This window comes from Setaria italica, chromosome I, assembly GCF_000263155.2.
Source record: "Setaria italica strain Yugu1 chromosome I, Setaria_italica_v2.0, whole genome shotgun sequence".
NCBI lineage: Eukaryota > Viridiplantae > Streptophyta > Magnoliopsida > Poales > Poaceae > Setaria > Setaria italica.
The window spans coordinates 6,156,475-6,170,475 of record NC_028450.1 but is presented as its reverse complement, the minus strand read 5'-3'; the positions used below and the strand labels follow the sequence as shown (position 1 = coordinate 6,170,475).

General features: G+C 44.4%; 3 protein-coding genes and 1 long non-coding RNA gene across 8 annotated transcripts; 2 read left to right on the top strand and 2 right to left on the bottom strand.

Moving 5' to 3' along the window:
- Window positions 1–560: 560 nt before the first annotated feature.
- LOC101770318 lies at window positions 561–4,219 on the bottom strand. The gene is made up of 8 exons (XM_022823567.1): window positions 4,010–4,219; window positions 3,245–3,294; window positions 2,973–3,085; window positions 2,107–2,386; window positions 1,435–1,540; window positions 1,254–1,326; window positions 833–1,114; window positions 561–730 (listed from the first exon to the last, which is right to left on the bottom strand). The coding sequence occupies exons 1-8, from the start codon at window positions 4,188–4,190 to the stop codon at window positions 703–705; spliced, it is 1,113 nt and encodes a 370-aa protein (XP_022679302.1). The 5' UTR covers window positions 4,191–4,219; the 3' UTR covers window positions 561–702.
- Window positions 4,220–4,744: 525 nt separating this feature from the next.
- Window positions 4,745–8,450, top strand: LOC101770050. Of its 5 annotated transcripts, XR_001164075.2 has the most exons (6): window positions 4,745–5,288; window positions 5,394–5,445; window positions 5,557–5,631; window positions 6,718–7,171; window positions 7,298–7,362; window positions 8,040–8,450. It is a non-coding gene; the product is annotated as an uncharacterized LOC101770050 (long non-coding RNA). The 5 variants fall into 5 exon arrangements; XR_001164074.2 differs by having other exon boundaries at window positions 6,718–7,362; XR_001164076.2 differs by having other exon boundaries at window positions 6,714–7,362.
- Window positions 8,451–9,187: 737 nt separating this feature from the next.
- On the top strand, window positions 9,188–10,644 carry LOC101783278 (fasciclin-like arabinogalactan protein 3). The gene is made up of 2 exons (XM_004954633.1): window positions 9,188–9,829; window positions 10,582–10,644. Exons 1-2 carry the CDS (start codon window positions 9,188–9,190, stop codon window positions 10,642–10,644), a joined length of 705 nt encoding a protein of 234 aa, XP_004954690.1.
- LOC101769645 (probable small nuclear ribonucleoprotein F) lies at window positions 10,594–13,101 on the bottom strand. The gene is made up of 5 exons (XM_004951661.4): window positions 12,954–13,101; window positions 11,571–11,658; window positions 11,431–11,468; window positions 11,261–11,325; window positions 10,594–10,913 (listed from the first exon to the last, which is right to left on the bottom strand). The coding sequence occupies exons 1-5, from the start codon at window positions 12,957–12,959 to the stop codon at window positions 10,850–10,852; spliced, it is 261 nt and encodes an 86-aa protein (XP_004951718.1). The 5' UTR covers window positions 12,960–13,101; the 3' UTR covers window positions 10,594–10,849.
- Window positions 13,102–14,001: the final 900 nt, after the last annotated feature.

The following is a 14,001-nucleotide window of genomic DNA, read 5'->3' as shown; positions in this document are numbered from 1 at the left end:
ATTACCTTGCTGAGTTGATGACTTGCTGTGACCTTGCGATGCGAAAGGCGCCCAGTGATTCGTTAAATCCAAAAGGCCCCGTCTGCAGGTGGCACGCCCACGCTATGCAGATCAGATGTGTTCCTCGGCACATGGGCTGCAACGCACCTGGAAGGAAACCACCTCGTGACTCGTGGTCGGTTCATGCACGCTGGCCCCGTCAAACACGTTGTGCCAGATGAATTCAGATGCTCTCTGGTGGCACCGTCTGAAACTCTGAATCTACTCTAGTGATGGTAACAGTACGATTTTGTTTCCATCCATGCTCGAATTGAATACCACGCTGAAGATGAAACTAAAAGTACTCCATCCGTTCTAAATTACTATTTATATTCATTTTAACTTCTTTAGGTATATAGCTTTAGCATGGACATAAGTACATAGTAAAAGCTATGCATCTAGAAAAACTAAAATGGATAATAATTTGGGATGGAGGAAGTACGATAGTAACCTTTGAAGTTTGAACCCTCACGGCTAACATAACACAACACACACCCATGGCCGAACTGCTCGATCGAAGATGCATCGCATGTGTAATATGTCCATATATACCAATGTGCTACTGCAGAGAACATTAAGGCTAAACTAAATATACACACAATACCAACAATCACCTGTTGTTAGCAGTAATCTGGACTTTGCTTTACAAAAAAATATTGTAGCCTACGTGTATTTCTTCAGCTTTCGAGACCTTCAAGGGTGAGAAATGCACACTGGAGTTACTCTTCACATCTCAATATTTTTCGAACCATAAAGCAAACAGGGAATGTGGATGGATGTTGGTTCACCTCACCTCCGCTCTTTCCTCGGCCTTCCGACCGGCCTCTTCGCCCGAATGCGGCCCGCGTCGGGCTCCACTCCCGCCGGCGCCGGATTGTTCTGCTGTGGCTGTGGCGGCCCATTCCATGGTCTGGCTGTGCTGCGATTGTTTGAGCGACGACTTCTGCTGGCATTCGAGCGACGACTTCTGCTGGCAGTCGCAGGTGACCTTGTATTCCTTGGAATGCTGCTCTCTAAATTGAATCCCCTCTTCAAATTTTTGGAGCTGTTCACTGGTTGCAAGCCCATCGATGAGCTGAACCAGATGGATGGTATTAGATTTCAGAATTCAGCAACTATTTACTGAAAGTTCCAGGCCTCCAGCAGCTGTATCTAGCCACCACGGCCACAGAACATTGGCCATCTGAAAGTAAAAGAACTGTCATACAAGATACCTGGGTGCACCCTCAATGTCTTCTTGAAACATCAGTTTGGAGGCAGAACAAGAGTCATTGCCCACGGTGCACTCTAGAGATAAACAAACAACATTTGATGAGGAAAAGGTAGCCACTTGAGGCTCATACTCACATAAGTACATAACTAGAGAATTAGTGTGGCTGAAGTACGGCGACATACTGTCATTCTTTCCTGAAGTGCTGCAATCATTTCGCTTTAGCCTGACTCTTCGAGACTCTTCAAAAGCAGCTCCTGTGCTAGAATAACTTCGTTTCATGGCCTGCAGCTGCGTATGGATAATGGATTGTGACATTATGTTTGGGTACTTCAAGATCGAACACACAGTAGGAAAGTATCTACTCTGCCTGAAATGTATAGGCATGACATCAACAAGGTAGTAAACAATTTACTTGAGCTGACAACAATGCATCAACAGAAGGTCCTTACAACAGCACAGAACTGTTTGCATACTTCCAGATTTGAGGACGCGGTAAACAAACAAGATGCAGCAATGTCTACTCAATCCAATATGTTAGACATGCCACCAACAAGAAAGAAAACTGTTTAGTCCCACTACCAAGGTCCTTAAAATTGCACAAAACTACAGCTACTGTCAGAAGTTATTACACCAAAACAAAATTTATACTGAGAAAGCAACAAATTAGTAACAGCCCAGAAAGCTAAGCAATATGGCATATTTTGTGTTTTGCAGCATTGAAACTAGTTAGAAACATATTTTACTTCGATGTATCGACCAGGCACATATAAGTATAATGAAGACACATAACTATTGAATTCAGATAGGTATGGTCACCAGACCTAGTTATAATTCCTCAAGATAAGAAGACTCACAGGCTGACTCCTGTCACGATTCTTGGTGCAAAGGCCTTTGGTAGTAGTTGAACTTCTCTTCAGCCATTCCTCCTCAACGGTATTGTCAAACACTGGAGTATAATCAGGAATACCCGATGCTGCCAGGAGAGAGGTGTTTGGACTTGAAGAGTATGCTACAGGGTGTTGCTGAGTGCTAGCATGCCATGCAATGGGAAGAACAATTTCAGGTGCATCTACACCTGGGTCTGAATCTACCATCCGCTCTTGAATAATTTTTATTAATTCATCACATTCCGACCTAGCATTAAAAATACAGGTCAGAAGTCAAACATCCTGGTCCAATCTATTCAAGAATTGGCTATATATAAATAACTAGTAGAACAGCATGTTTCAGATCTTTGTGTCAATGAATTCTGGTTTTCTTTCTGCCATATCCTAAGGAGAAAACAATGGGACAACAGTCTTGAATTTTTTTGTCACAGACCTGTCAGCTTTTCACTTGCAGAAAATGTCAGTTATGAACAGAAGACAGTAAAGAAACTAAGTGCTTATTCAGCAAAGTGGCTCTATAAATAATCAGTAGAAGGGTGTTTCAGATCTTTGTGTCAATGTCTCGATGACATGCTTTTCTTGCTGCAAGATCCAAGAATATAACAATGGGACAACATTCTTGAATTTTGGTGTCATAAACTTGTCAGCTTTTCATTTCTAAAAAAAAATCAGTTACCAAATGGAGACTGTACATAAACTGACGAAGTACTAAGACACAGTGAAAATGAAACTCACATTTTTTTAGCATATAAATTTAAACATCGAAAGAGACAAGATTACAAGGTTGCACATCTTAAGATTTAAGATAAACAATTCAAGGAAACAGGATATACCGTGAGTAAGTATCCTGCATAAGCAACTGCTTTACAGCTTCTTTTGGGTCTATTTCTGAGACAACTGCAAAGGATCCATTGCCAGAATCTTTCAAAACGATCTCCTTTCCACTCTACAAACATAAGAAAGCACTTAGCTTGATGGTACAAATTTCTCAAAAGTGACCAATTTATCACTTCCATGCTTAAAGAGAACTACTTGTTTCAATACTACCAAAATGCAAAGAAAACAATTTATAACTGATAACTGTTCTCAAAAGTAACCAATTTACCAAGTTTAACTGATAACTGTCAGAAGCAACGCACATCCCAGTACCGTCATCTGTTTGATAAGAAAAATACAAATCAGGAACTCACTAAATCATTGAGAAAGCAACTTTTGCAAAGCTAGTCAACGTATACAATGACAATGAATTGACAATGTCATGGAACTGGTGATGATCAGATTTGCAGTACACATTCATAACAGCAAGATGGTCATCTACACCATTCCCTTAGCGTTGAAGTTCTGAATAAAGCCCTGCCTAACACATACTTCCTCCATTCCAAATTGTAATTCATTTTGGCTTTTTTAGGCAACTAGATATACGTTATGTCTTTCTAGAAAACCAAAACGACTTAAAATTCATTAACATCAATACAAAGGTTCTCCCGATCAGTATACACGCAAATGTTATCCGGGCAGAGAACCTAGCGTTCTAGATATTGAACCGAACCCCTCAAGCACCCGATTCCCTCTCTATTTTCACGCTAAATCGACTTCATTGCTCACTACACAATTACGAGTTAATCACATCAAGCTCCTACTTCCCCCAACTGCGCTCTGTTGCCGGGTAACGGCAGCACCCACACCAACATGTCCACTAATCGATGACGCCACACGAACGTACACGGATAGGGATGATCGCAGCGCGACGCGGGCGCCTCACTGAGCACCGGCAGCGCAAGGGCGGCCTACACTGCAGCACGAAATTACGGCGCAAGCATTTCACGAGGCATTTGGAATTTGGGTTGGGGGAGAAAGGGGGAGTGAGTACCAGCAGCGGCGAGGGCGCGGCGCGGCGGTGACTGCGACGACTCCGGGGAGGAGGACGTGGTGTCGGAGGCGGAGGACTCCGGGTCGAGGACGGCGGCGAGGAGGCGGCCGGCGCCGGAGACGAGGCCGGAGAGCCACCCGCGAGGCGGCGGCGAGGGATCGCCCTCGGCGGAGGCGGCCATGGGCGCGCAGAGACGCGGGGAGACAGGTGGGCGTGCTGGGGTGCGGACGTGCGGTTGCGGTGCCGAAATGGGAGAATTTTGAATTCTCCGCCGAGCAACCGCTAGGCTCCAAGGCGGTTTACGCGCGGGCTGCTTTCCCCTCCTGAAGGCGTACTCCACATCCTCACGTGGGGCCCACATGTCGTTGGTCCACGAATTACGCCTTCCTCGAGGGAACACGTATTAGTTGTAGCATACCACGTGTCTGAATCACATGATAGTGATGATGTTATCTCAAAAAAAAAAAAACATGATAGGGATGATGTATCAGGTAGCCGTACAAGCAGGTAACAGGAAAAAAAAAGACCGTATGCCTAGCTATAAAGGTAGCCGTATCTGAAACACATGAATTTTACACATCTCATTAGAATACAACAAACGCGGCAACCTGCAAGAGTAATCGCGATGTCTACGGTAGTAAAAAAGATTTTCACCGTACGATTAAACTTTTACGGCGTTCCTTTCTTCCGTAACGCCATCGCTCAGCTGCTGCAAAAATAGCTCGTGGCCTCCTCGCGAAACATCCAGTAACGGAACCTCTTGACCTCGTGAGGAAAAGAAGGAAAAAAAAACTACGCCTGACCAGACATCGCCTATGCGCGCCATCCCTGCTCGGCCGTCGTCCACGCCTGCTTCCCTTCCCTCGCCGCGCTGCTCGAGTTTCGGAGCTGGTTTCCTCCCCTTCCCCTGCTTGCCTCGTTCGATTTGTAGCGCTTCTCCATTCCATGGTAGCTAGGATTTTGGGTTTCAGCGCTGGTTTTCCTTCACCTCCCCTCCTTGCCTGGTTCCATTTGTGGCGCTCCTCCGCTCCATGGTGGTTCGGATTTTGGTATTGGAGATTGTTTCTACCGGTTGCTGATCTGGGGATTTCCTTTCCTTCGTCGATTTCATCTCTCCTAATGTGGTTGCCCCCTTACCAAGTTGAATGAATTTGGGAATACTTTTCTCGTGAATCAATTTGTTTCTCTTCCCCCATCCCTGGTCTGGTGGGCAAGATTTGTGTTTTCCTTTTCCTTCTTTTCTCTCTTCCTCTGGTGTTGCCCAGTATTTCTTATGCAGGTCAGGATACTTGCAAATTTTCTGACACAATTCCCTGCTCTGATTTACAGCCTGAATTTTAGCACTAACACGCTTTGTTTCATTTGACTATTTGCATTCATGCAGTGACATGTTCGTGGGAGGAGTCCTGCTCGTCCTGATTGAGATTGAACAGCTGGTGAGTGGTGCAGCATTTCGTCATCTTTACATTACGGTTGCTGCTGCATCTCTACGTTTCACGTTTTCCTTTGCTACCCCTTGTCTGATTGTACCCAATATTGGTTAGCAGGTTTTATTTGGCTATGATCTTTTGCTTTGTGCTCAAGGTCCAGACTCCCTGTGAAGATTTGATCGCAATATCTTGGTAAGATTATCAGTTGCCTCCTTGTAGTGCTTATTCTTGCATTTGACTCCATGGTCCTATATTGTTGTGCGGTTGGGATGTGGAGATATATTTTTCCGTTGCTACACTCTAGCTTTGCCATGTGCAACTATCACTATACGGTTATGCGCTCAGTGCACAGATATGTGATGCGCTATGATTCTTTATGAAGCAGTTCTCTAGGAAGTCCATGGTTCACAATAGTTGACCTTAGCCTGGTATTTGTTTATGTGTTCCAAATAGATGACTTCTCATTATTTATGCTTTACCAATGGAGACTACCAGTACATAACTGTTTTCATCTGCGAAGCTATGAAAGTTATGACATGATGTCTATATTTATTAATCATGGTTTGATTGCACGGTGAAAAATCCTTTTGTACTCCTCTCATTCTTTCAAATTTCCTCTGCAACTTCTTAAGGCTCTGTACCAATTGACTAGGTGTAAAATTTTTTTCCAGTTTATAGTCAGCCTCCTTGATTGTACTAGAACAGACAGAGAGCATTTATTTATTTTGCAGATTTGCCTCATAGGTTGATTAAGATACGCTATATGTTTTATTGACCTCTGGATTTTCTAGCATGTATACAATTGTTTTTGGCAAAGGAACGAAGAAAAATAATGCTGATATGAGAAGAATATGAACTATGATAATGTTATTGTAATCTCTCGCTTGTAATTTCCATTTCTCTTCTGTGCACATGCCATTTGTTTTCTAAAACATCTGCTAAGCATTATTATCTACGGCAAAAATACTCTTCCTAATTCTGTTGTTAATTTGTTCTAGAAAAAAATTATGTTGTTAATTTGTTCTAGAAAAAAATTCTGTTGTTAATTTGTTCTAGAAAAAAATTCTGTTGTTAATTTTGGATCATGCTTTCCTTTTTCTAAAATTTTACAGAAAATGTATCAATTATTTCAGTTTCATATTAGTAGGTTACCAAATTAAAGATAGACTTCTGCTCATGTCACAACATTAATGTTATTTTCTGAAGGGATCTTGGATGACTTTTTGATGGTGGTGTCTTATTGTTTACCCACTTTTATGTTTGTCATGTGCAAGACAGGCGCACAGCTTGGATTAATGATGGCAATTTCTGAAGAAGAAAAATCCTGTGGAAAAACATGTTGACATGGTAGTAGTCACATGTATGGTTTGTTTTTTCATACTTCTACCCTACTTTTCCTTAAGGAGTATCTTAACCCTACTTTTTGAGTAGCAGAAAAAAACGCGGATTCATGTGCATCTGCATCGGGTTCTTAATGTTTCTTGTTTCTTGGTCAATTGATTTTTTTTGTTAGCTAGATGCAGTCCACTATCTGCTGAATCCGTCGTTGTGTCTGGTGCGCCGCTTTAATCTCTGCAACTTTCCTGCTGGGTGACTGAAGAATTGTGCATTTAAAGTGAATTGTATGGCTACTACGTCTCCAGTCCATCAGATAACCTTGACGCCCTTGTATATTCATGGCCTCCTCCTCAATCATTTCTTCTTCATCCATTAACACATTCCCTATTTACATGTAAATGACTGTTTAAAATTCTAGAATGGCTAATTCCCCTTTTAATATTCTGACAATTACATGTCAAATAATTTTAAACCACTGAAATCTTTATAACATTTTTTATTGTTTGAAATTGATGTGCAGGCCACATGCCTGATTGAAGCTATATAAAACTTCAGCTGATAAAAATTGGGGATGCCTTGACTAAGGTAACTTATTTTTCCTGGCTAAAGATCTAAGATGATTCCTGTTTGAATAGTGAGTTGCTCTCTTTCAAATTCAACGTGGACTTTCTTAATACTTCAGCTGTGCAAAGATAGAAGGGAAATAATGGATGTATCTCCAACCATTTTCTATGTTAGGTCCATATTTCGCACTGAAAAAGGATACCTTTCTCCTCTACAAATTCAAGTTATTCACACTCAACTATATCTGGGATGTTTTCTATTGTCAATTTGGTTGGATAGAATTGCAAATGAGTTAAGCATCTAAAAGTTAGTATGCTTTTGGTTCTATGAACAGCAGCTATCTGGTCATGCATGTCACTCACTCCTAAAAAATTCAAAGCTTCCGTGCCTTCTGCACTTGGGTAAAAATCTGTCCATATGTTATCTCTTATCTGTAATCAAGCAAATCCAATAAAATTTAAACCTTCACTGGGTTTTCTTTTGCTTGAAGGTTCATACATTTTGTTGCAGACATAATTTAATTAAAATATAAAACAGATTTAAGTATAATTTTCATTCCTGCATTTATACTCTTACCTTTTTTCATTTGCAAAGATTATGCTTTGTCAATGCCTACAATGCATGGAGTTCAGGAAAAAGGGGAAATAGAAAAGGTACATTTGAGGACCTTATCTGTACAATGTTCATCTTTTATGTAGGCTGTTCAACAGAGAAGCAGGGTATAGGAGATTTGAGTGTCGTTCAAGTTCAGTTGCTATTTGGATGATAGAGAATGGCAATGGATCGAACCAGATTGGCATCTTTTCCTCTCTCCTTTCGATGTATTGTTAGAAAAGCTGCCTTGACACCATGCACTTCTGATATGTTTACAAGAATCTGGGATGACTATTTCTTTCCCCATGAACAATAGACTCAGTTTACAATATTATAGAACATATATGCCTATCCACAAACTGTCCCCGTCGGTATTAGAGTACCCAAAGCAATGCACTATATATGTTATATATGTGGTGATCTCTACATATTGTGCTACCATTAACCGTGTGATCAGTTACATCATGCTGAATTCAACACATCGTGATCAGTTATATCATGAACAATGTTATATGTATTGTATGTGCTGCCCTGTGATCACCTAATATGGTTCGCCCTGTAATCATCTATATGGTTTCATCAATTTCCTATCCATTTTTACTACTACTTAGATGACACAGCATGAAATCGCATACAGAAACGCGCGCAGGGCCGTGCGCCAATCACTAGTTGCACTTTAGATTTAGAAAAATTCTGACATTCCCAAAAAAACCCAGTTAGAGATGTTGTCTGCTAAGATTACAATGGATTCTCAAGGCCCCTACCCTTAGATTCAGAAAATGGAACTGTGGGGCTGTTTGGATTTTTGCCCCTGCTCGTCCTGCCAAATATTTGGCGGAGGATTTGGCCGCCCTGAGTTTCGCCCAGAATTAGCAAGAAAATCAACAGCTGGAGCCATTCAGAGATTGGCTCGCCAAAAGTAGGCGTTAAGCCGTTAAGCCAAACAGACGCATGCATGTCCGGTCAATGCCAAAAATTTGGTCAGGCATGTCTGTATTGTCACGCGGTCATGCCACAAGACATCAGCCACAGATTACACGCTCCAGGCCCTTTTTTCTGATCCGTGTCCAGTGCATGAACTGGTCAGCCACCCAACTGACCAGACGCCTCGCTTCACTCCCTTCCCGCCACCTCAACCTGCTTCGATCACCTCACATACACGCTATATATGCCGACCGAGCTCAGTTGCCAGTTGCCTGAACCTCCACTGCTTCCGCGAATCTGCGTGCTCTGTGCTCTCCCGCGCGGCCGCATGGCGCCCACCAGCAAGCTGCCGTTGCTCCTCGCCACGCTCGCCGTCCTCCTCCCCGCGCCGCGCAGCCTCGGCGCCGGCTTCGGCGCGGGTGCGGGCGCCATCGACATCACCAAGATCCTCGCCGGCTTCCCGGAGTTCAGCACCTTCAGCGCCATGCTCACCGAGACCAGCGTCGCGCTCGCCATCCGCGGCCGCGACAAGGTCACCCTTCTGGCCCCCAACAACACCGCCGTCGCCGCGGCGTTCGGCGGCATGCCGCGCGTCCCGCGGTCGCTGCTGGCGGACCTCCTCGCGCTCCACGTCGTGCTCGACTACGTCGACGAGCCCAGGCTCGGCGCGCTGCGGCGGGGCCGCGGTGGCGACGGGACCGTGGTCACCACGCTGCTGCAGGCTCTGCGCGCGCCACCGCGCGGCGTGGGGTTCCTCCGCGTCTGCTCCGGGGACGGCGGCCGCGGCACGATCATCACCTCCGCGGCGCCCGTGGGGCTCCGGAACGCCATTGTCGAGAGGCAGGTCGCCGCGCAACCGTACAGCGTCGCCGTGCTGCAGGTGAGCGGCTTCGTCATCCCGCCGGGCATCAGGGTCCCGCGGGCGTTCCCGCCGAGGGCGAGCAGGCACATGGTGGCGCCGCCGGGCCAGGCACCGTCGCCGGCGCCGGCGCCCGGACCCCAGGCGCCGCCGCCCGTTGGGTCCGGCCCGCTGGTCCCGAGCCCGATCAAGCCTGTGCCGACGCCAAACCTCGTAGATAATCCCTCGCCGGTGCCAGTGGAGACAGGAGTCATTCCGATCCCTAGCGGGCACGGTGGCATGGCGGCGAAGCTACCACCATCGGTCGCCGCCGGACACAACGCGGCGAGCTGGGGGAGTGGGGTCGTCGTGGCGCTCGGGATCGCGACATGGCTGCATTTGCAAATGTGAATAGGGTAGATTGCAAGTTTGCAACAGATAGACGGCAGTGATTCAGGTAATCGGGTATGCTTGGATAAACTAGTTAGACCAATTTCATCATTTTGATTTCGTCGTGTAGCCAGTGTGCTATAATCTGCAACATGCAATTTTCATTTCATATGATCGAAGTATCCAACAAAGCCGATTGTTTTGCCTTATTTGGTTAGGGATAATCTTGTTCAAGTCCATATCTGATACTTCCACATTCACTGGATTAATATGGTTGACTTGTTCAAGACCCAGATAATTTTAGTTAGCAAGGAAAGTTCAAATCTCATACTTGCAAATTCAGCAGAACGAGTGAACAACAGTAGTTTGTAGCTACTTTGCTATGAACTGCAACATGCAGATTTCAATTAATCTGATGACAGGGCTAGGAACATATATTAATCTGGCTAGCGATGATTTGTGCAATCTCACATTCAGATAATTTCATTTGGCAGGCAAAAGAGGAATTGGTCAAGAAATCTGATACTTCCCACATTCAGCAGCATGACAGGAACTGAAATAAGTCTGAACATCATCTCTAGTCCTAGATTTCAGTTGAAACACTCAGCAGAATGAAAGTGCAGTCTTAACTGAAAGCAGAATGGCATGCTTCATCACTCATAAAGCTCAAAGCTAGGGTTCGGTAGAATAGGTTGTCACCAGCACACCCAAACACGTCAGAATCATATTACATCAATCGATCTAAACATGGTTCAAGTCTTCTCACTCCGCATCCTCTATCTCCGCATCCTCTGGAACACCTCGGAGGTACATAACATTGTTGCACCTGTAGAATGAACAAGCATAAATGAATCATACGAGAGCCAACTGAATATGCAATAATGCAAAAGAGCTTAGTTTGATCAAATAACAGAAGCAAAAGACTGGACATGAAGATGCATCCCAGATTCCCAACTATTTGACCCAACATCCCAGTTCTAAAAAGTTCAAAGACATTATGGTTTTTAAGGACCCCTAGCTTTCCTTGAAATGTAACTTCTGCGGATCCATACTACCATTAGCATAGTCAGATTAGAGCAAGAGGGTGACATCATGCAAGCTTTTGCTGGGTTTTCTCAATTTACAAGGCAACACTACTTGGCACAGGGTCGAAACAAGGATAAAAAAGGCTACCTGATCAAAATCTCTCCCAGGTTTCCAGAGAATTGCCCATCAATGTACTCCTCTGTGTTAGCAAGCTGCATGCAGTAGAGAAAAAGTAGTAATGAATTTTGCATGTCGCTTCATATTCAATAGATAATATTTTTTTAAAAAAGAACAACAAATGGTATATCTAATAGTACCTGAAGGTTCATATAAGAGTCCACAGAAACAAGATAACCTGAGAAAGTAAAAATAAAGGCTTATAAGTATGGTTAAGGGTAGGCACAGTATCTAGAAAATAAAAAATTGTAACCGTTGAAAACTGAAACAAACTGAATACCTTTGTACTCCATACCCCACTTAAGTTTGACAATTACAGGCTTCCCTGTCAGGTTGTTCAAGAAAGGTTTTGGGTTAACTGGCACAGTCTGCACAAAGCAAGAATCCCTTAGTAAGTGTACCAAAATATCATGAGTCATTGTGGCAGGCAAATATATATAAAAAAATCATTGCATTCATTGGACTTCTTAGTTCATTAGTGAATTCCATGGGTCAACTAAATGATATCTTTCCATTATGGAATGGTAATGGAAGCATGACATTTTACTACAAGGCACCACATGAGTCTGGTGCATTAAAAAGATCAAAACGTTAGGCCTGCATGACAAACCGAACGGCTCAGCCTTAATTGATATCAGACTAATCATCCACAAAAAGTTAACTACCATGGCAAAGATATATAAACAGGTCAACAAATAAATCAGATGCAGCCATTTTCTTATCTAGATGATTATCTTAGTGTTTTTCAAATTTATTCTGCAGCTACAAGACTTGAAATTGAGCTTAGCAGCATACACCCTGCCAAGCTCATTAGGAATTGATGCTTTTCACCTGATGTTAGATCACAATTAAATTCATTAACTGAAGTAGTACAAAACAGTAATCAACTATGTATGTGCACACTTGCAGACAAATACGAATGCACCTTGGGACTAAGCTAGCAGAGACAATTGCAAACGTGATACCAGAACCAGACTGGCAAAGGTGAAACGACTGGGCTCAACTTCTGATAGGTAAAGAAGACAAATATCAGAAGCCGTGGCATCCATAACAAGACTAGCAGGTGCATTGGCTATATGGATACAACAGTTCGGTGGTGAGGCAAGACAGGAAAAATCCATCCAGAACACAACCCAGGATATTGGCTACACGCAGAGTACAGAAACCATGGCAGAGAGAAGGAACCCCCAATTCATGCGAGGGAACTCATTATATCCCAATGAGTTCCAAAGATGAGGGCATTCCAGCATTACAAGATTCAGGTAAAAATTAACCTCCCTTCATAATCTCTGAACTTCTGGTGCCTATACTGGTGCACCATCAAATTATTCTTCAACAATTTCCCCACATCCAAATTCAACAGCTGATTGCTTCAAATATCCCAAACCCTAGGCCTCACCTATCTCGTATCTAACTTCCAGGAATTCAACCTAGGTATCTCCACCCTCAACGTCCTCCGCACTTCAGCCACACGATACTCCCAAACACCCCATACGCGACACCTACACAAACATCGCGCGCATAACCTCAAATTATCCGGGTACGAGAATAGTCGACGACGCCAAATCACACGACGACTAATCAGAAGTGCGAACAGATCTAGTATGCAAACCGCCTAGAAAGAGGGGTCGAGAGCGAGCCGTGGAAAGCTAGGGGAGCTTACCGCCATCGGAGCAGACGAGCAGCGGCCGCCTCAGGCGCGAGGTCGAGGCGAGGGCGAAACGGAGAGTAGCTAGCGCGGCGGTCGGGATTAGAGTAGGGGAAAGCCGAAGCGGCGGGGTTTAGAGGGGACTAGGGAAGAACCGCCAACAGAAAGCTTGGTGGGCTGGGCCTCATGGGCCTTCGCCAGCTTAGCATCTTGACGGGCCTTATTGTTAGTATTGCCATTGGTCGATCTTGACTCTTGATTTTTTTCCCCCTATAAAAATCCCGTCCTCCTCTTAAAAAACGGGAGGAAATCCCTTCTCCAAGGAAAACACGTAACCACTGCCTCATAAAGACGGAGTAAAGATGTTCTGTCGCTGCTGACATAATAACTTGTTTGATAAAGGATTGATCGGCCGAATAGTCGACTATCACAACCAAATTTTCACCATCACTTTCGTCTAACCCAAAGCTGCTCAGCGGTTGTCTTTTGCACAGCTCACACCAGCAAAGAGAGAGACGTTCTTCTAAATCAGAAGGAAAAAAACAGCATTAAGTAGGTGGCAGATAGATAAAAAAAAACTTTCAACTCCTGTCAAGGCTGGTTGGCTGGCATGGAAAACAAAATCCTTCGCACATAGGGCAAACACAAGATTACACTGCAGCGCGGTATTTTATCGTACACGTAGCTGTCAGGCCTCCGTGAACTTTGCTCCAGCAACGACAGTCGACAGGTGCATATACTAGGATTGCTAGCCTTGGCTTTGAAGCACCCCAGTGTTTGCTCTGCCACGCTAATTTAAACGACGCGAACTTATCGGCAGCGGCTTATGCCGTGCCTACGCCAACGTGCAGACGACTGAAGACGGACGGATGCGTCGGGCGATGGTTTCGGAGGACTTTTGCCGGGTGGTGAACAAACGACTGACGTGTCTCAACACAACAGACAACAGTGATGCTTGGACTTGATGGCTGCTAAACATGCTTAGTTAATCCTTGCTACTACAATGCTACTAGCATCTGTCGTCTGTGTGCTAACGCGCGCGGGGGGGGGGGGGGGGGGGATA

What these genes read in the sequence shown, in the direction of transcription:
- LOC101770318 (XM_022823567.1), bottom strand. Translation starts at nt 4,190, where the DNA reads ATGGCCGCCTCCGCCGAGGGCGATCCCTCGCCGCCGCCTCGCGGGTGG. An exon ending in CACTTCAGGAAAGAATGACA is followed by an intron (nt 1,327 to 1,434) that starts GTATGTCGCCGT and finishes GTTTATCTCTAG; the next exon opens with AGTGCACCGTGGGCAATGAC. An exon ending in GACATTGAGGGTGCACCCAG is followed by an intron (nt 1,115 to 1,253) that starts GTATCTTGTATG and finishes CATCTGGTTCAG; the next exon opens with CTCATCGATGGGCTTGCAAC.
- LOC101769645 (XM_004951661.4), bottom strand. An exon ending in ACTCTTATATGAACCTTCAG is followed by an intron (nt 11,326 to 11,430) that starts GTACTATTAGAT and finishes TACTGCATGCAG; the next exon opens with CTTGCTAACACAGAGGAGTA. An exon ending in CTGGGAGAGATTTTGATCAG is followed by an intron (nt 10,914 to 11,260) that starts GTAGCCTTTTTT and finishes TTCATTCTACAG; the next exon opens with GTGCAACAATGTTATGTACC.
- LOC101783278 (XM_004954633.1), top strand. Translation starts at nt 9,188, where the DNA reads ATGGCGCCCACCAGCAAGCTGCCGTTGCTCCTCGCCACGCTCGCCGTC. An exon ending in TGGTGGCGCCGCCGGGCCAG is followed by an intron (nt 9,830 to 10,581) that starts GCACCGTCGCCG and finishes TTCATTTGGCAG; the next exon opens with GCAAAAGAGGAATTGGTCAA.